The sequence below is a fragment of the Drosophila montana genome, unplaced genomic scaffold, assembly GCF_035044405.1.
Source record: "Drosophila montana isolate Dmon_TW-CO22-7 unplaced genomic scaffold, ASM3504440v1 contig_2192_1, whole genome shotgun sequence".
In the NCBI taxonomy this organism is placed as follows: Eukaryota; Metazoa; Arthropoda; class Insecta; order Diptera; family Drosophilidae; genus Drosophila; species Drosophila montana.
In genome coordinates this window covers 1,201,415-1,221,822 of record NW_026997087.1, presented here as the reverse complement: position 1 = coordinate 1,221,822, position 20,408 = coordinate 1,201,415, and the positions used below count along the sequence as shown (strand labels likewise).

The 20,408-nt window shown below is 38.9% G+C and overlaps 2 protein-coding genes across 4 annotated transcripts in view; one reads left to right on the top strand and one right to left on the bottom strand.

Annotated features, from left to right (window-relative positions):
* Positions 1–20,408, bottom strand: part of pdm2 (POU domain protein 2) — a 44,053-nt gene that overhangs the window by 11,815 nt on the left and 11,830 nt on the right. The window contains exon 2 of one of the 3 annotated variants that reach the window (XM_064681281.1): positions 8,471–9,562. The exons of 1 other annotated variant lie outside the window; for it this stretch is intronic. In XM_064681281.1, coding sequence (XP_064537351.1) covers positions 8,471–9,562 — 1,092 coding nt within the window. Of the gene's footprint in view, positions 1–839; positions 1,126–8,470; positions 9,563–20,408 lie in introns of those variants that run through there. One more of the 3 variants, XM_064681283.1, reaches the window with a different exon arrangement.
* Positions 16,659–18,710, top strand: Nepl7 (Neprilysin-like 7). Its single transcript, XM_064681231.1, has one exon. It carries the CDS (start codon positions 16,659–16,661, stop codon positions 18,708–18,710), a length of 2,052 nt encoding a protein of 683 aa, XP_064537301.1.

The window sequence follows — 20,408 nt, the reverse complement described above, 5'->3', positions numbered from 1 at the left end:
TCTTGGTTTCAGTTCTAAATTCGATATAAATTTATATAAATATATTAAAGCTTTATATTATAACCCAAAAGAAGTAAAATGCAAAAAGCTCATTAATGTGCTTTAACATTTTTCAATTCAGTAAATATCAAATCGTAAGAAAAATTATTAATTTTATAGTCTCCATTATGTTAATACATGAAACTAATCTAAGTTTTATGGGAACTGCAAAAGTTATAAAGCTTTTATTGCGCCTGAAAGCTTTTTTTTCTTTATTTCTTCTTTCATTTTTCTTCCTTTCTATTATTGTTCATATATTGTTAAGTAAACTTTCGAATGCCCAAAAGTTAAATCAGTTTTATCAATCTTCAGTAAATGTAAACCTTGAAGTATTAAAAATTACTAAAATATTTTTAAACAAAAACTTAAATCAAACCTTTAAGCTAAAAGCCTTAAATATTTTTGCATAAACAAAATTAAGCAAAATAGTTCAAAATTAATTCATTATTAATGTCATTTCTAATATAAAAAATATGAATAACTCAAAAAGGACTTAAGTAAATTTTCAAAAAAATCCATAACAATTCTAATTACAGCTTAGAAAGACACAAGATTAAGCTTGAAAGCTATTGAGGAGCTTTTAACTAAACCTAATTAACTAAAAAATCACAACAAAACATTTGAACACACAACAAGTATTCAATAAAGCGTAAAGCAGAGCTCAGTCAAGAGTCAAGCTAAGCTTCAAAGCTGCAGCTGGCAACGCCGCGATAAGCTAGCGTTAAGTTCGCTCACGTGGCAACCCTGGCAGCCCAATAATATCTATGCTAATTAATTGAAAATTGTGTGTTTTTGCCTACATGAGTTTTCATGATCCTTGCGCTGCTTGATGAGACGCACGCTTCGCTCTGCGGCCACATTATCCAATTCCAATTTGTTGCTGGCCTCTGCCGCGGCCTCTGCTTGCGTTGTTGTTGCTGCTGCGGCGGCGGCGGCGGCGGCTGCGGCTGCTGTTGCGTTTGTTGTTGTTTTGGAGGCATCCCACAAGCGGCGCTGCTGTTGCTGCTGTAGCACCATCATTTTTAGTTTTTCTTGTTTTTCCTTTTTTGTTTTTATGAATATATGATTTTCTGCATTTACAAAATTTCACACAATTTCACTTTGGCACTGGTTCGTTTTTTTTTTTTTTTATGTAAATGTGAGAGCTGTCAAATGTGCTACGTAATTTGCAAGTCACAGCGAGCGCGCGCAGTGTTGCCAGCTAGTTTTTCAATTTAAATAATTAATAACAATAATGACAACAATTGGCGGCTGCGACTGCCTTCGAATGTGAATGTGCCGAACCGACTTCGTTCGCTTGCCGAATGCAACTGAAACGACGAAACGAGCCAGCGACAAACGGTACAAAATGCTGCTGCCGCTGCAGTTACGTTCGCTGCCGGCTGAGATAGCACTGTGTACGTGTGTGTGTGTGTGTGTGTGAGTGCATGCTTTATGATTTGCAGCAGCAGTCGTAGTTGTTCTTGTTGCTTTACTGTTTTTTTTTTTCTCCTTTTGCCTAGTTTTCTTTGTTGCCTTTTACACTCACTCTCTGGCACACATTTGTTTACAGCTTTGCGCTCAAACTCAAACTCAAACTCGAAACTCGAGCGCATCAACCCTGCACCGTTAGAGCTGTTGAGTGAGTGTGGAACGTATTCGGCTGTCGTGTTGTTTGTGTTGCCTGCATTCTGATTAGACTTTTGTTGTCATTGTTTGCCGCCTGCTCTGCACCTTCTGCTTCCCCTGCACATTTTTGTGCATTAGCATAGAGTTTGAGTGAAATGGGTGTGGCCAGTGCTCACTCGCTCGCTCTCTCTCTCTCTCTCTCTCTCTCTCTCTCTCTCTTTTATATGCATGCACTCATACATATGCATATATGCAGGCAGCGCTGCGACGTTGCGCAGTTGCCGTTAACTGTTTCTTTTGCATATTCCCTGCATTCTCTTATTGCACTCAAGTACATAGATCATAATTAAGATGTTGTGTGTGTGTGTGTGTGTGTGTGAGCGTGTAAAGGTGTTTGAGCTTATTGGGCTTTACATGGAGCATATATGCATGAGTGTCTGTGTGTGTGCATTAGTATATAAATGGGAGGAATTGAGCAGAATGCAGATGTGTGCAATTCTATTTACATATGTATGTATATGTACACATGCATGTGTGTGTATGGTACGTCTATGCTTTTATGGGAGATTTCTTAAGGAGGTTGGGGATATTTTATTTTTTTGCATTTTAGGATTATTCTTTCACTATTATTTGTACTATAATTTTAGTTATTTATTTTATTCAATAATTTTATTATTAATTATAATGTTATTTTTTTCATAACTATTTCTGTTAATTTTTTAAATAAACCCCAGGGGTATTAAATAGTTATAGGAATCGAAAGTTATAACTTCTAAAACTTAAATTTTGTATAATATTTTGTTGTCTTCTATTTTTAAATAGTTCTGGGCAGAGAAATTATGAAAAACTCTATGAAATAGTACGACAGAATTCATTAAATGTTAATTATGCTCTTTAAATATATGAAATTTGTTTATATGTTAAATTTGATTGCAAATAATTGAAATTATTCTAGAACTGTATAATATTTTTTTTAATTTGTCTAATATATGGTTTCAATTAGTCCAATGAATTCTATGCGATTATATTCAAATTATAATCTTTAATTTTTAAATTTTAATTCTTTTTATTTTTAGATAAATACAACGACAAGGTTTTTCCTCCAAATAAACGTAAACTGCAAACGTAATTCCTGCACAGCGAGCACTTTATTCAAAGTAAGTCTTCCTATTCATATACATATATATACATATATACAATTATGGGCTGTCATTGTACCTAAAATCAGTACTGAGAATCGCTCAAGATGGAGCATTTTGTTGGAATATTATATAAACACAAAACCCATTCATATAAACATCAGCGCAGTTGTTGAGGGCCGAGAGTTGGGGAATAATTACAAAAAGTGTTGTTCTTCTTCTTGCTATTTTTTGTTGTTTTCTATATAAGGAAGCAATGTCCTGTGTGTGCGTGTGTGTGAGTGTGTGTGTGTGTTGGGGCTGGGGTTGGGTTTGTGGGGGGGGGAAACGTTTTTGCAGCACTGCAAAAGGAGAAACTCGAGAGCATTTGCCACTTGCAAGCGACGTGCGATATGTGCACAAGAAACAGCTACGGGAAGGGCGGAAGTGGGTGGTGGTACGGGGTAGGGGGTTGGAGGCGACTAGGGGCTAGGGGTGTGGAGGGGGGGGGGGGGCGCTGCCTCGGTGACAGCGCATACATTTTATGATTATGAGTGGGCAGAAAGGACTGCAACTTGGATTGCAGCGCCGGCTGTGGCTTTTGTTTGAAAACAGTTCACAGAAAATGAGCCTGCGCGACTATAAGTTACCCTGTAACTAGCTGCAGAGCTGTTATCAGAAGAAAGCTAACTTTATTCTATGCACACGAGTCCCTCAAACTCACATTGTCAAATGTTTATCCTTTAATAAGTTCGGACTGTAAAGTCCGATCTTTATGACATTTAAAGAATCTTAAAGATGACATATGTACATGTACTTATGTGTCATATACCAAAAATCAGGCTATATATAAGTGAGATGTAACATATATAACATTTCAATTATACTTGCGAGGGGCAAAGCGTACAAAGAGTAAAAGTTGCTAGAACTCTTATATAGAATATGATGCTTACAACCTTTGTAATGTCTGAGATATGCGCCGATATGTCGGGACTATAAATCGATATTTATCAATTTCGGACAAATGAAAGATGTTATCGCAGAAATAAAGATACTTGAGTTGAGCATGATAAACGAGATTTCACATACTTAAGTCAGAAGAAGCTAGCCCTTATATTCCTCGAGATCGCACGAAAGGGAAAACATGGCCATAACAACTCGACTTTTGCTGCTCATCTGAAATATATACGCTTTAGCAGCTAACTAGCTTTACCCAATTGCAATATACCCTGTGTTATTGTCGTTCACTTTCCATGCGTACAGGGTATAGGCAAAAGAAGAAATTAGAAAAGTCTAGGAAAATATGCGCCGGGCTGCTTGTGTGTCTCGAAATGTTTTAATTAAAACTGCAAAATTAATGTTGGACTCGAGCAGGATATGACTGACCGCAGGACGAACCCACCGCCTCGTCCGCTCTCCCCTTGTCTCGCGTTCTGCCTGGCAGCATTAAAGTGCCAAAATGATTTAAGTGGAAAAAGCAGAGAAAAACGAGTCGGAAAATCAATAGAGAATCTGCGTATAAAGCGCCCCCTTTTTGCGTTTTTGCGGGAAAAACCGAACAACCGAGCCAACTGGCTGGCAACTAATTTCAATAGTTATCCTTTTGGCTGCGTGTCCTGTGTCCTGCGAAAGCGCTGCGTCCTGTCCTCTGCACGTAGCCTGATTAAACTTGTCACGGGCTGAAACAAAAGATAAACAATCTGCAGTGACCAGTGTCTGGGCAATTTGATTATTTGCCAAAAACAGACAGTCCGCAGTCTCTCGACAGAGTCGGGCAGAGAAAAGGGCGAGAGAGGGCGAGAGAGGGAGAGTAAGAGAGAGAGAGAGGGAGACACACACACACAGGGAGACGAACGCATGTAAATATGCCACAAAAAGGGGGCAGCAACAAAGTTTTGCCCCAAAAACATTGAAATTAATCAAGAAAATAAACGCTTGGCAGCATCGCAAAAGGGACGCACTTTGCATGAAAAAGGCACAGCCAGGGGAAGCGAACAATTCAGTGGGTTGCGTTGCCTTCGAGTTGTTGCATTAAAATGACAACCCAATTTGCGTTGAGCAAATAAGATGAGACTAGTTCGAGTCTCTATTTGCAGCTGCTTCTTCTTCTCTTTAAGGGTTGCAACTGTCTGCAAAGATTTCTTTAATTTGGGTTTGCTTTAAGTTTTAAAGGCTTCCGGCTCGTCAGTTTTCACATTCTAGAACTAAATGCCAAAGGCTTAACAAATTCTCTCGCACATGTCTTTGCTCAACTGCTGAAAAAAAAGCGCGCCAAATGTTGGATAAAAATCAGGCACATTCGATAGGAAATCAAAGGCAAACCTCAAGAATAAAGAACAACAAAAATTGTCCCTTTACTTCCGCATTTTAGCGCCGTCTTCGCTCTGCCTCTTTCCACTTAAACCAATTCCCAAATTGTGTTGAATTCTCTTCCATTCTCCTCTGTTATTTATTAATGTTTATTGAATTCGACTTGCCACAAAAAATGTTGCTGTCAAATGCAACCCTTCGCCCCAAAACAAAAATGGGAAGAGAAAAAAACAAAAATCTGCGCTGCATTTTCCTTGATTTTATTGTAAAATCTGTGAAGAAAATTGCGCGCCGAAAACAGGCCGAAAAAAACGGAAAAAAAATTTGTAAAGAAACTCAAGGGTAAAAATTGAGGATCATTGTCAAGGATTACCAAAGATCCTGCACAGCTTAGCCACTTGTGCGGGGCGCTCTCTGCCTCTCCCTCTCACTCCCTCTCTCTCTCTCTCCCTCTCTCGCTCTCTCGCTCTCTCCCTCTCTAGGGTAGCAATCCCTGAGCAACCCCTAAACTCCGAATGCGCGTCAATAATGCGCAATTTTTTAATGTAAAAAATTGAGAAATTCATAAAAATGGGCAAAATTGAAATTTTCTTGGTTTACTTTTTTTTTTTCGACCTGAACAATGCAATTTTTTTGGGTGATTTCTTTTTTCTTGCTTATTTTTTGGGTGATTTTTTTTTCTTGCCTATTTTTTGGGTGATTTTTTGTTGTTTGTTTGTGATTTTTTCGGTAGGGTGCGAGGGTAAGAAAAAAGAGGCCGCTTGATTAACTACGGTTTTGTCCCTTGCCAATCTAACGGAATTTTCGCCAAATTTTCTCACAATTTTGAGAAGTTTTCTTACCGTTATAGCTAGTTTTTTTTTTTGTTTGTTGTTAGCAACCCTTTGTGAATACACAAAATATTTCAAAATTTTTATATTGAGATTATTTCAAATTTTTCTCAAAGTTTTTCGGGCTGATATTTTCTGCTACCAACCCTTTATGCAAATCTAACCCTTATGAAGGCGACGCCATTCAAAAAACAAGAATGAGAAAATATAAAAATATATTGACATTCATATAATAAAATGTATAAAAAATACATATTAAAAAGAAATTATAAAAAAAATATTTTATATGAAAAGTATTATACAATTAGGTTATTTAATTTTATAGCTAAACCATATTGAATTAATATTTTTTATTATATTATTATTTATTTGTTTTAATTTTTTTTTATTTTATTTGTTTATTTTATTAATACTATTTTATTTTATTTATTTTATGCATTTTATATACAATATATTAATTTTATTTATTTATTTAACTATTTCAGTCATTTAATTGAATTTATTTTATATATTTATTATTAATATATTTTTATTTAATATATAAAAAGTCATATTTATTTTAAAATCATAAAAAGTACTACGTACTTATTAAAAAAATTTTCATAGTAGTAGATAAACAAAGAGAAGCTTAAAAAAATACGCCTTAATTCTTTTCTAAAATTTCAAATCATTTTCTGCCTGCCATTTTTGTTTATTACCAACCCTTTATGCAAATCTTACCCTTAAAAAAGCCGCCATTACAAAAACCATCTTTAAAAATATACATAAAAAAGTACATTTAAAAATGTAACTCACTTTTTTGTTTTTGTTGTAAGGCAAATGGGATTTATGATCTTTGCTTTACAGCTTGTAAAGCGATTTTATTGGATTTGCCAGCAGGGTGTCAAGGAGGGCGGGGCGGGGGCGGGGGCGGGGGTGCGCTCAATTGGCCATAAGCAGCTCAGGACCTGCACGGGCACAGTTGGTATTGACACCAGCGTGAGCTTTTCTTTTTTTCCGGATTTTCTTTTTAGAATTTTCTAAGGGTGCGTTTCGCTTTATTTGCCGTGCCATGTCAAAGGTTACCTCATGCAATTGTGGTTCGAATTCGTTTTTTTTTTTGCCGTGCGCCCCGAGGCAGCCGCAACCACCCGCTGCCACCCGCTGCCGAATGGGCGCCACCCACTGAAAAGTGGTTTTAAATTCCATTAAATAAAGTTGTTCTCGAGGTTTTTTTTTAGTTGCTCGCACTTGAGAATTTTCACGCATATTTTGTTCGCACTTTTGTGCAATTTATTAATATTTTAGTGATTTTAAATGGAGTTTGTGTGTTGCTTGGGGTTACACGCACACACGCACACACACACACCTCAGCACACACACACACGCACATCTGCCGGGGGTGTGTGTTGATGTGGTGCGAATGTCCGGCAAGGTGTATCGCATGGGGCTAGCTGAACATGCCTCGACATGGATTCTATTAAGTGAAGCGCTTGTAATTGAGTTGAAAGTTTTGCTGTGCGGGTAGGTTTAGGACAGGGGGGGGGGGGGGGGGGTTGCTTCTTGGGGGTAGTTGGGGTCGGCTAAATTCAAGGTTCTTGGATGGAAATGTTATGCATTGCTTCAATTTGATTTGCTGGACTCTAAAATGCTTTCAACTGGGCTGAGGAAAGTGCAGAGAAATCAGTCGAAGGACAACAGCTTCTTTGAAAATGACTGACTGATTGAATGACTGATGAGCAACTCAGTCAATCAAATTCAATGTACCCAAACTAAAGTAAAGCCCATACTAAACGTGTAAAGCTATATGCTAGTTGAGTACTGAGAAGTATAAAGTTGTTTTGGCTGACTGAGTCATTGATTGATTGATTGAGTGACTGATGATCAACTCCTTCAATCGAATTTGATGTAGTCAAATTAATGTTAGGCGGAATTCTGGGCCTATACATTCAAATAAAGCTATATAAAAGCTACCTAGTTTTATATATAGAGATGTTTTGGTTGACTGATTGATTGACTGCCTGACTGATTGACTGATGATCAGCTCAAGCAATTAAATTGAATCTTTAGTTCATACATTAATTTAAAGCTATATAGAAGCTACATATTTATGTATATCAAGTTATTTTGGCTTAATGATTGGTTGACTGACTGATTGATTGATTGAAGATTTACTCAAACAATCAAATATTATGTTCTCATACTGAATTTACGGGAAATCTTAAGTCCATACATATAACAGACGTTAAATATAAACTTCCTATATATTGTAACTGATTGATTGATTGACTGACTGACGATCAACGCACAGCCCAAACTCTAAGAGCTAAGAAGCTGAATTTTTTACTGTTGTGTCGAAAATACGCCTTAAATTGATTTAATTGATTTACAAAGATTTATTCAAATTATATTCAACTAATCATGAAAGAGGAGTATGTGAAATAAAAGAAAAGCTTTGTCCGAGCAAAGCCGGCTAATAGTTGCTCGTAATAATATATTATTATATATTATTTGTACATGCAATATAAATAGCTAAATCTGAGACCCGAGACGAAATCAATTAGCAAGCGAAAGCCGTAAACTTACCTTTGTTCATTGTTGTTGTTGTTGTAGATGTTGTTGCTGCTTTTGCTGCTGCGGCTGCTGCTGTGGGGCTGGCAGGGTTGCCATCGCAACAAAGTTGACCATTTGAGTGCTCGTAAATGCGGAACTGCTTGTGCGAAGCAGCAGCAGCAACAACCTCTGGTTGGGGCAGTGTCAAGGCGAAGGCTGTTGCAGCTGTTGCCGGGTTGTTGTTGTTGCTCTTGTTGTTGTTGTTGTTGTGGCTGTTGTTGTTGCTGCTGTGCTTGGGAGTTGCTGTCATGGCATTGCCATTGCCATCATAGACGACACCATGCCAATGATTGTTATGGCCCGTCGGCTTCAGCTCCACCTGCTGTTGCTGCTGTTGTTGCTGTTGTTGCTGCTGTTGTTGTTGTTGTTGTTGCTGCTGTTCGTCCTTGTCGTCGTCGTCGGTTAAATCACGCAGTCGCTGCTGCTGCAGTTGATGCTCGCGTATGAGTCGATCCCGTTCGTGAAAATGACGCACGAACTGCTGTTCGCCATTCTGACGCGGTCGTTGGGGCATGCCACATGGGGCAGGTGGCTGCTGCTGCTGTTGCTGCTGCTGCTGTTGCTGCTGCTGTTGCTGTGGGGTTAACGACTTTGTAGCATACAAACTGGCGCTGGCAAATGTCTCTGTTTTGGCATACGTTAGCCCAGGCAGACTATTAATTAATGTGCCCATTGTGCTTCCTGTTGCCGCTGTCGTTGCCACGGGCTGCCGTTGTTGCTGCTGCTGCTGTTGTTGCTGCTGCTGCTGATAATGATGTTGAAACATGATTTCGTGCAGCGGTATCAAGAACTCCGGCAGCAGTTTGTGCGCCTTGGCCGTGACGGCTGCTGTGGACGGCATTTCGAGGCCAAAATATGGCAGACATGTCTGCGGCTCCAGGCCCAGACCGAGACCGACACCCAGCCCCAGTCCGATATCGAGGCCAAAGGGTGGCAACGCTGACTGGCCGGTTGCCACATAGTTCAACAATTCGGCGTCCTTATTGTTGTTATCATAATTATGATATCCAATGGGCCGCATATACCAGGGACTTGGCATTGTTTTCGTGCGACAGCTTGGCATGGCTATAAATCAAAGAGAAGGGGTATATCACGCACATATTAAGGTGGCATCGAAAGGGTTGCAGCAGTCGAGAGTGCCCGACTAGCGAATACCCTGCTAAAAGCGCCAAAATGAACTGGAAGCACTCATCTATATTATCAATACCCTGTTGTTAGAGCCAAGCCGAACTGCAAGCTCTCATCTGTAAATATTAACAAAAATTCTGTCTTTTTCTGGAGCTTGAACCCTAAATTTCCCCTTACCAGGGTATTGGGATAATACTGGGAAATATTGTAAAAATACTAGAATATATATTCATGTTTTTATTTCGTAGAATAAATATTTATAATTTTAAATAGACAGTTTTTTAATATCTTTTAAACATATTATCGAAAATTCTGTCTTCTCAGGAGTTTGAACCCTAAATTTTGTGCATCTTATTCATATGCATATTGTTATACCGGGAAATATTGCAAAATACTAGGATATTTATTCAAATTTTTATTGAATAGAATAAGTAGTTATAATATAAAGAAGACAGCTCTCTAATAGACTTCTTCTTCTACACATATTATCGAAAATTCTGTCTACTCGAGAGTTTGAACCCTAAATTGCATGCCCCTTACCACGATATTACGCTAATACTGGGAAATATTGTAAAAATACTACAATACTATTCAAGATTGAATAGAATAAATATTTATAATTTAAAGCATAGATCTCTGTTATAAACTCCGAGACTCACGGGCGAACCTCTGAATAGACTCAGCTTGTCGGAGACACACTCTCCCGCCTGTTCCATAAATCTTTTCGCAATCATGACACCCTTTGTTCCCCCCTTAATGCTTACAGGGCATCGACAAATGATTGCATTTTTATAGACACAAAAATGAAGTGAGAATTTGCTATTTTTTACCCAAAAAAAGAGGCGAGCATTAACTAGGCGTAAAGGGTTGCACATCATCATTATCCGCACTTGGCGCCGCGTAACTACCCCTATTAAACAGGGCCAACCCCCTGCAGCACCCCTCCCCCCCCCAAGCACCCTTTAGCCAGATTTACCTAAACCAGATGGCATATTGCTCGGCTAGTTGCGTTTATGTCACTATCAATTACTCATCATTATTGGGCCCGGCTACGCCTTTTAGGCTCAATGCAACGCGAAACTAGTGAAAAACGCACTGCCCAATTCAGTACGTGTCGTCAGGGGGTTGCACGCCATTTTCTTCTTCTCTCTCTAAAAAAAAAGAACATGCCTAATGCTTAATCAGTTTTGATCGCCTTTCGATTCGTTTATGACTTTGATTGATTATCAATCTGTTGTAAAATTTGTATTTGAAAAAAATTAAAAAAAAAACAGAAAGAGGAAAATCTGAACATTTGCGTGGGCGTTGCATGGCGATAAGCGTGCCGGGACACGCCCATTGTATCTCTATTAAGGGGCTATAGGGGGTGTTGAATAGTATTTATATTTAGGATATTTTGATGATTATTTAAGGCAAGAAAAATGGAGGATTATATACTATATAGTATGTGCTTGGGCTTTCCTACGTTCCATATTTAAGTTGATGTATTATATGTTAATTTATATTTATTTATTATTTATATAAGAGTTTGTCCCAAGGCTAAGCCTCGGCACATTGACAAAGAAGATTGAGGATCGAACCCCCTTGAAAATTAGAGACCATATTTGTATTGCATATTGAAAAAGGCTCGTCTGAAGTTCTGAAGTTGAGGGTTTGAAACTTGACGCTTTAAAGGGGTATTGGATAAAGGGGCCCTGAAATTTATTATTACTCCTGATAACAAATGTGATTTTTCACACATTCTATATTTAAGTTTACCGTGAAAATGCAAGACCATATTTGTTATGGTTTGAAGTTCAAATCTTTAACTGCGTCTTAAGGGGTTTTTTTTTTAAATCTCTCTATTACATTTTCAGTTCAAGTTCAAGATGAACTTAAATTTTGACACAATTTTCAGTTTTCTTAGCTTTAAAATATATCGATTGAGTGATAATTTTTGGTATTTTTTGGCTGTGTTTAAATATTATTTAATAAATTTATATATATATATTTAAATCAATTTCGATATAAAGAATACATATAGAATTATAGTTTACGCTGTGTGTGGTCTCATTAAAAATATTTTTAAAAGTGTTTTCAAAGCGAAAAAATGAAAAACTGTAAACCGTTAAGATCCTATAAAAGAGAGAGATATAGAGAGAGGAAGGTAGACATATAGAAAGAGAGAGAGAGAGAAAGGGAGACATTCTGTAAAAATAGTTGTAATATTGGGGAATTGAATTGAAAATCGTTAAAGGATCTTTAGATGCTGCAATGCTGTCACTTTTAGCTTCGCACCCCTCCCCCGCACGCACATCCTTCTTCTTCTTTTTGCTTCGGCTCGGTTGCAACTCTAATGTGTTTGCCAGCCGGTGCATGCAACAATGGCACAAAGGATAAAGGATATTGCCGCAATAGAAATCAAAGCGCATATAAGAAAGCAATAAAGGCAGCCAGCTAAAAATAGGAACTCGACGACCAGGGGCTGAGGCTGAGGCTGGCTCCAGGTAGCTCTGGATGCCGGTAAAGGATGTGCCGGCGGTTGCGTGTTAATCGCCGTGTTGCAGGTAAAGTAATCGCAATGTAACAATGCCAAAAAAAAAAATAATAAAGAAAGGAAAATGGAAGGATATAAACCGCCAAAAAACCTGGAATAAGCGGGGGTCGTCCTTTGTTGGAGCGCTCGATTTAGTTGGCGCAGCTTGCCTTAAGCTGCAGGCCAGGACCAGGCCAGGACCGGGCCAGGCCCCGGCCAGGAGCTGCAGCCAGGAGCTGCAACAAATTGAGCCTGAAAAAAGGATTTAATTTTCAGTTTTTTAACTGTGGCCGCGTGGCCGCAGCTGCCACGCAGGATGTGCTGCAATTGCAATTGGCAACTGTTTTTTATAATACACTCAGCGAAAAGACGTAGTTTATAATATCCCTTTATTTTCCTTGAGTACCCAATTTTGTCTTCTATCCATATGTTTAGTTAGATAGGTATTTAATTTCCATCATTTTGCACTTTAAAATTGACGTGCAATTTCGAATTCAATATTCTTAAATTAAGTACAAAAATGCTTGGACTTAGCATAAGCTACTTGTTGAAGTAAATTCTGGAAAATTTGAGAAATAAATTCTCGAATTCTTCTTATAATGCTTGTTGGGAGACTTTAAGAAAATATAATATTAAATTAATTTTCTTAGTATTTAATTAAAGAAAAAAAGCTTCTATTAATACAAAATTATTGTCATTGCTTTTAAAATTTCTTTGATTAAGAAAAAATACCTTTAAAGGTGTTTTTATTTTATTTAAAGAAAGGCAGAACATGATTTTATTTTAAAAGAATTTACATTTATTCTGCAGAAAAGGCTGGCATTAAGACAAAAACATGCATAATATAAAAAAAGAAAGAAAGAAAGTCTTTGATTAAGTAAAAAAATATTGATCATATGAATTTGCATTTAATTAAAACGTTGCTTGGATTTTCATCTAGTTAAAATGTTTCTTAGATTAGGTAACATATTAAAGTACTTATTTAAAGCGTATTTGTTTCAGTCAACTTAACTCAATTGAAGAACAAATATTTCTTCGCTTAACTATCATGTCAAGTAGTTCCCCTAGTAAAAATGTCCTGCTTGGCTGTTATTAGTAATAAATTTCGCTGAGTGTATGCGCATGTATAGCCTGTCAAATACGTTTTGGCACAATGCACAACTTTCACCTTTCGATCTTTATTTCAGCAATTGAAATGTGTGTGTGTTTTTTTTTCTGCTGACAGGAGCTCACCTTGACTGGCAGAGGCATTGAGCTGCCTTGACAGGCATTCGGCAGGCGTAATTAAAAGTCAGCACAGCCACGCCCCACTTTTCGTTTTTTCTATGTGTATATATATGTTTTTTTTTTGAAGGAAAACAAAATCACTTTCCCCCCGGCGCTCGCTTCTGGCACGCATTTCCATTTCATAAGCCGTAGCACACTTTCCCCGCAGCTGCCCGGCAAATATCCTGTCAACCCTCGCAACCCTTTGCGTAACCCTTTTTTTTGCATCTTTAAGATGCGCGTGTCGGGCACACGACACGCCTCCCCTTCGTGTCGGGTTAAATGTTAACTAATATTTTCCTTATTATGCCAAAAATTTGTTGTTGTCGCGTGTCGCCGTTTGTCGTCGTGACTTCCTGGTTTCATATGCGATTTACCAGCTCCAGACCGCATTTTTCAGCTTTGTTCTAGCTAGCTCATAAATCAACGAAATACCATAAGACAACTCTATTATTATAACTATATATAGATGTGGATTTGGCTGCCGATCTACTCTAATTATTCAAAGGTTTTTTTTTTTAACAATAATCGTTTGTTGCTTTAATGAGTATTTTGTGGTCAGCGCAACTGGAATTGGTATTTTCCATGCATCATTAGTCCCTCTAGACGTGGCATTTTTCGTTCATTCATGAAATTACGATTAGAGAGCTTCAAATGCATTAGGTTAACACACAAATGAAATGATCTCACACGGCTTAGCCAGGGCAAACAGTAGCTGATGACTTGGCACTGGAATACAATGGGCATGAGAAGCGCAAAGAGAGGCGCATTAAATGATAATTGAGAGCGGGCAGCGGTTAATAAAAGACATAGAGTAATGTAAACAAAAGGGATGCTTACGCTTACAATGGGCTTATGGAAATAGTTGACGTTTAGACAAATATTTATTTGAATATCCTTTATGAAGTTTAGCAGCCAGTGAAACGTTCCGGGTAGAACTTTTGGGTCAAAATATTATACAATTTTTGTAAACAGAATTATTTTATTTTTTAAAGGTCTTGCAATATAAAACTAGTCTTTTTTTTAACTTTTAAAATATAGAAAAGTCTTTTTACAAACTATAGCAGCCAGTGAAACGTTCCGGGTAGAGACCAGCGACTAGGTGACAATTTAAAAAGGTCTTTAATTATAGAACTTAAGGCTTGTTTTTAAATTTTTTAAATATAGAAAAGTCTTTTTACATGTTTGCGTTCGCCAAGCTGCGCTGCCAGTAAAACGTTATGGATGCCGTACAAAAGAGAAATGCAAAAGCAATATGTCTCAAAAGAAATCAAAAAAGTCAGAAATTTAATTATATTTAAAAAAAATCCCATTCAATCCCAAAAAAATATATTCAAAATTTTACTCTAAGCTTAGAGTTCCACGAAGAAGTTTTAGCTTATTTAATTGCATAATAATAAACATAATAATGACAATTTCCGAATTTAAATGTATCAATTTTCACAAAAGTTTTTTTTTTAGAGATAAATATTACAGAAAAATTGAAATCAAAAGCCAAAAGCAAAGTTGAAATTCATTTAGAAATGTTTTGCATTATAATTGCGGCTATTATTTCGAATGGGGTCATTAACATGTGACATTCGACCAAACAAAATACAAACAAAACAAATCTCTGATCTATAATTAGCGATAAAATAGGTTAAAAACTTCCAAAAAAAAAAAAAGAAAAACAACAACAGACCTCACCTCACCGAACGATAAGTGAAGAGTGATAAGAGAACCGGGTAAAGTGCTTAAAAAAATAAATAAATTAATTGGAGAATGTGCCGAGAGTTCGAGTTCGAGTTCGAAGAGAGCGCAGATTTCGCTCAAGATATTCGCTTAAATCTGATTTAGAATAACAATAAATTTTTCCAGCAGCTAATTGTGGTTTCTGTGGTGAGTTTGAAGAATGAGTTTGATTTCGGTAAAAAAAAAAACAGAAAAAACATTTCGAAAAATACAACCAAATCAACGTGCCAAACTGAGCGTGGCGTAATGAGTGCGGCAGACACAAGGCACGACCAGCTAATACCCTGTAGTTGGGATTGAAGAAGATTTTAATGTATTCAGACTCTTTTGAATATATGTAACCCTTTATATATATATAAAGAGACAGAGATACTGAAAACACGGGTAAAGCCTGACTAGCAGATACCCTGTAGACGTGCCTGCAGTAGACTTAAATCTATTCAGATATATGTTCTTTCACATAAACGTAACCCTTTTATAGATATGCAGTGACATAGAGATAGAAATCACGTAAATAAACCTGACTAGTAGATACCCTGTAGCTGTGCCTTAGCTTAAACACGCATTCGTACTCTTTTAAATGTACATGTATATATAAAATATATATATAATTCTTGATTAATGTTGAATTCTCTGCTTCTCTCTCTCACTCCCTCTCTCGCTTGCCCTTCTATTATATACAGGGTATATGGCTTCTTTAAGAACTCCTCCATTTAATCTTAGATTATTGTATTATTGTAGAGGCCAATATATTGACTCGCTTTTATAATAAGTATATCCGACTATTCGAAACTTAGATCTACCAGGCATAATATCGTACACAAAAATTGCTTTCATATAGACAGAAAAATGTATAAAAATACGTTTTTAATAATTTTCACTTCTCGATTTCTTCGTTAGTTGGCGAAAAGTTGGCAAAAGCGAAGTAAATTTACATTACATATGATTTCAGAAGCTCTGATATTAAATTTGCTAAAAATAACTCACATAGTTCCCGAGCTCAAAGGGTATATCAGGCAGATAAATAGATAGAATAGATGGGAGCTGGCTTTATTGATTAAACTTTTGCAGCTGAAGGAGCATAAATATGAAATATATCTAAATATATGTAAATATATGTAAATATATGTAAATATATGTAAATGTATGTATATATATATATTATGAATATATTTCTGATTTTGACCCTCTGAACTTGGGTTATATTCGGCTTGGTAAGATTCTAGAACTGGGATGAGACCCTTTCGCCAAAGGGGTCGTTCATCTGGGAAGTGTAAAGAAATGTGGCTTGGGCAGTTTCGTTAAAAGCTGCCTGTTACATACTTTATCAAAATTCTGGCACACCCCATTTGCCACCTTGTGCAGGGTATCAAAAAGTGCCCAAAGTTAGTTGTTGCTGCTGTCGCTGTCGCTGCCCCGCTTCAACCTGTTGCACGTGGCGTATAAATTGGCATCGCGAGCAGCTAACCAAGTTTAGAACATTTGCGGCAGTTGCCGAGCGCGTTGTTCAAAATTCAAATCATGGCCAAAACGCTGTTGGCCACGTTAACAATAGGCGCAGCTCTCGCTGTCGCCGCCGCCGCTGAACTCCTCGTGAACAATACGAGCAGCGACTTCTTTGCCACGCCCCGCCGCGTCGAGCATCGCGAGGAGCTGCTGGAGCAATACGGCAGCTTTATGCTGTCGATCATGAACCGCAGCGTGGATCCTTGTGAGAATTTCTACGAGTACGCCTGCGGCAGCTGGAAGCAGTCGCCGCTGCTGCAGCCGCAACAGCGCAACTCCAGCCTGCTCTCGGCCATACAAAAGGACATCGATGAGCAGGTGCTGCAGCATCTGGAGAATGCCACGGAGCCGGCCAGGAATCAGTCCAGGGACGGCGCCGATTGGAAGGCCAAGCAATTCTTCGCCAGCTGCGTGCAGCAGAAGTCAAATTTGTCGCTGGGCTACGCGAGATTCATGTCCGGCCAGCTGGAGGATCGCTATGCCCAGCCGAACCAGACGCATCATCAGAACGCCAGCCGCGAGAATTGGATTTATGTGAACTTCATGTCGCCCTACGAGCTGTATCCCCTGCTGCCGCTCAAGGTGCACTACAGCACGGCGCTGAGAAAATTTGTCGTCCTGCTGCAGCCGCCCAGCAAAATGTTGGCCAACTTCAAGCCCGAGCAGCTGCAGAATATGACGAGAGACTTTCACCTAACCGACGAGCAGCAGCGTCTGGAATTTCTCGAGCGTTTTGAGAATCTCACGCGCTTCGAACGGAATCTCACGCAGCTGGTGAAGACGCGCAACGAAACCGAGCAACTGACCCTTGCGGAGTTTCTGTCGCGGCACAAGGAGGAGCGTCTGAACTGGACACGTTACTTCGACTTGGCCTTCAATGGCACGCAGCAATCACATTGGCTCGTGCACAATCAGCTGCAGTCTGTCGGAGATTTGGTGCACTTTCTGGAACAGCAGCCGCTGCCGCTGCTGCGCTCCTATGTCCAGCATCGCGTCCTGCTCAAGTTCTATGCCACCTGGCAGACGCAGAGTCCGCGCAATGCCAGCAGCCAGTCGAATGCCTGTCGCATTGTCACGGAGACCTATTACAACTACGCGCTGCTGCCCTGGTTTATAGGGCGTCTCTTCGATGCGGAACGGCGCGCCGATGTGCTGCAGCTGGCGCGGCACATCCGGGACACGTTCTATGAGCTGTTGGAGCAGTACAGCTGGCTGGACGAGGAGACACGATCGCAGGCTAGAACCAAGCTGGCGTCCATGGACTTTCTGGTCGGGTACAGCGACGAGCTGCAGCATCCGGAGCTCATCGATGCCGCCTATGCGGATCTGCAAATGTCGGACGATTGGTTCGAGAATCTGGCCACATTGGAACGGAATCGGGCGCGCATTCGCCTGCGTTCCGTGGATAAGGCGCTGATACCGCAGCTGATGGCCACGCGGACGGTGAACGCCTACTATGCGGACTTTCTCAATCAAGCGTTCGTCACGATCGGCATGTCCCAGTGGCCTCTCTACCATGTCCAGTTGCCCGCGGTGCTCAAGTTCGCCGGCATTGGGAATATTGTCGGACACGAGATGGCCCATGGCTTCGATTCGTATTGCTATCAGTTCAACTACGATGGCAAAAAGATGAACTGGTGGTCCGCGGGCTCTTTGCGCAACTTTAAGGCACGCTATCGCTGCCTCGAATCGCAGTACAATAAATATATTCTGTTGGGCGTCGCTACCAATGGCACTTTGACCTCCGGCGATAATATCGCCGATAATGTTGGCGCTCGCATGGCCTATTACGCCTACAAGCGACATACTCAGAACAAGGCGTGGCTGGAGAAGCCGCTGCTCGGCGTGGACTTTAACAATCGGCAGTTGTTCTTTCTGAAATTCGCCCAGACCTGGTGCACCGGCCGTGACACGGCCTCCAAGCTGAGCAAACTGAAGACGGACGTGCATGCGTACGAGGAGTTCCGGGTTGTGGGCACCCTCAGCAATATGCCCGAGTTCAGTGAGGCCTTCAACTGTAAGCTGGGCACCGACATGAATCCCCTCAAGAAATGTGTCGTTTGGTAAATAAACAAAAGCCTGCGCTTTTAAATGGGCACCAAGTGCTCCTCAATTCAACTGATCTGCAGGTTGATCTGTGAGGAGTTTCTTCCAGACGGAACTTGGAAGAATATATATATTACATTCCTTTTGAGTCGTGTGATCTTTGAGATCATTAAAATCTGGTATTCAAGATTAACTCATTAATATGTGTGTAATCTTGATGTTCCATCTCATTACTAAATCTTCAAGTTGATTTATTAATGCAGTTCCACGTGATCTTCAGTGAATCTGTTCTGTGCAGGGTTTCTTTGAGGTTGAGATAGAACTTTGAAGAATATATTATATTGCTTTCTAAAGATGTAATCTTTAAGAATTTTGGATTGATCTTCAAGTTAATCCCAACGATGCAGATCCAAGTGATCTTCAGGAAACTAATCTTCAAGTTTCTCTTGAAGATTCAAATGGAGCTTGGAGGAATTTCTTGTATTGTTTTTAAGTGCTGTGATCTTGGAGCTTGTTACGATCTGCTTTTCGAGATTTATCTGATTAATTTAGTATATGTTTGATCTGGTCTTGAACTTCGATCTGATCGCTAGATCTTCGAGCTGATCTGATTAATGAATAGCAACGAAAAAAATTAAATCAACTGTTAGAGTTTTATAGAAAAGATTAATGCAAAGATTCTTCGCGAATCAAAAGAGACATTTGGAGGTTTTTTCGAGAGATTTTAATTTATATTTTGAAATTTCTGATGTTTAGTTAAGGTTCTTCAAGATTTCAAAGAATGTATTTAATCTAACAAGCAGAACTTTCATTTTCATGTTTGCTGCTAGCGAACTTTTCTTTAATATTTGATTTATTTGCTTAAAATTCTGAAGAAACCTTATTTAATATCAGCACAAACCTTTTCTATGATTCAGCAAAGTAAATAATATTTGCAACAGATAAAAAATCTAAGAAATAAACAGAAGCATTTTTACGCTTGATACATATTGGGGCCTACTTCATTTAGCAGATCTTTTGGATAAGCTTAACTTGAAGAATGACTTGATTGGCGACTGTAGATAGGCTTTAGTGCTCTTAATTAATTCCAAATGCCTAAATTCTGGTTTATTTAGGTCAGTTGAACTTGATGATGATTTGTTTAGAGAACGCCACGAAGATTTCTGTGAAAGATCAGTTGAAAGACTTTCCAGTTTGAAGTAGAAGAATCTTTCTTTTTTGGCACTCGTGATGCCCCATTTAAAAGCCAGGCAGATATTATATTGCGATTAATATACAAAGTTTTAAACTAAGTTTTGAAGTTTTCTTAAGAACTGATAAAGATATAAAGATAATCTTTTCTGTTAAGAAATGCCTTCTGCTCAACGAAGAACGAGTTTGAACTTCTTGCTCATCATTCTATCAGCTCAATTTCTTCGATCTACATATTCTTTTCTCGCTCCAATACCATTTCTCTGTCTATAAAGAGAACAATTGGAAGAACGCAGCATATTGAGCCATAAATTTGCAGCCATTTCTCGTTTTGCTGCCTTCTTCAGATCCCCCTCAAGACAATTGAAAAGAAATGAAACAAAAGGCGGATCGCAACATATATTTGTTCAGCATTTAGTACAGCTGAAGATAGTTCGTGTATATGTTGAATGCGAACTAATTGATTTTAAGCAGAACCTGCAGCCGTTTGGCCATGCTGGCCATGTTGGCCATGTGGAGGCGTTTCTG

Excerpts from the sequence above, each read along its gene's own strand:
- Nepl7 (XM_064681231.1), top strand. The coding sequence starts at position 16,659 with ATGGCCAAAACGCTGTTGGCCACGTTAACAATAGGCGCAGCTCTCGCT.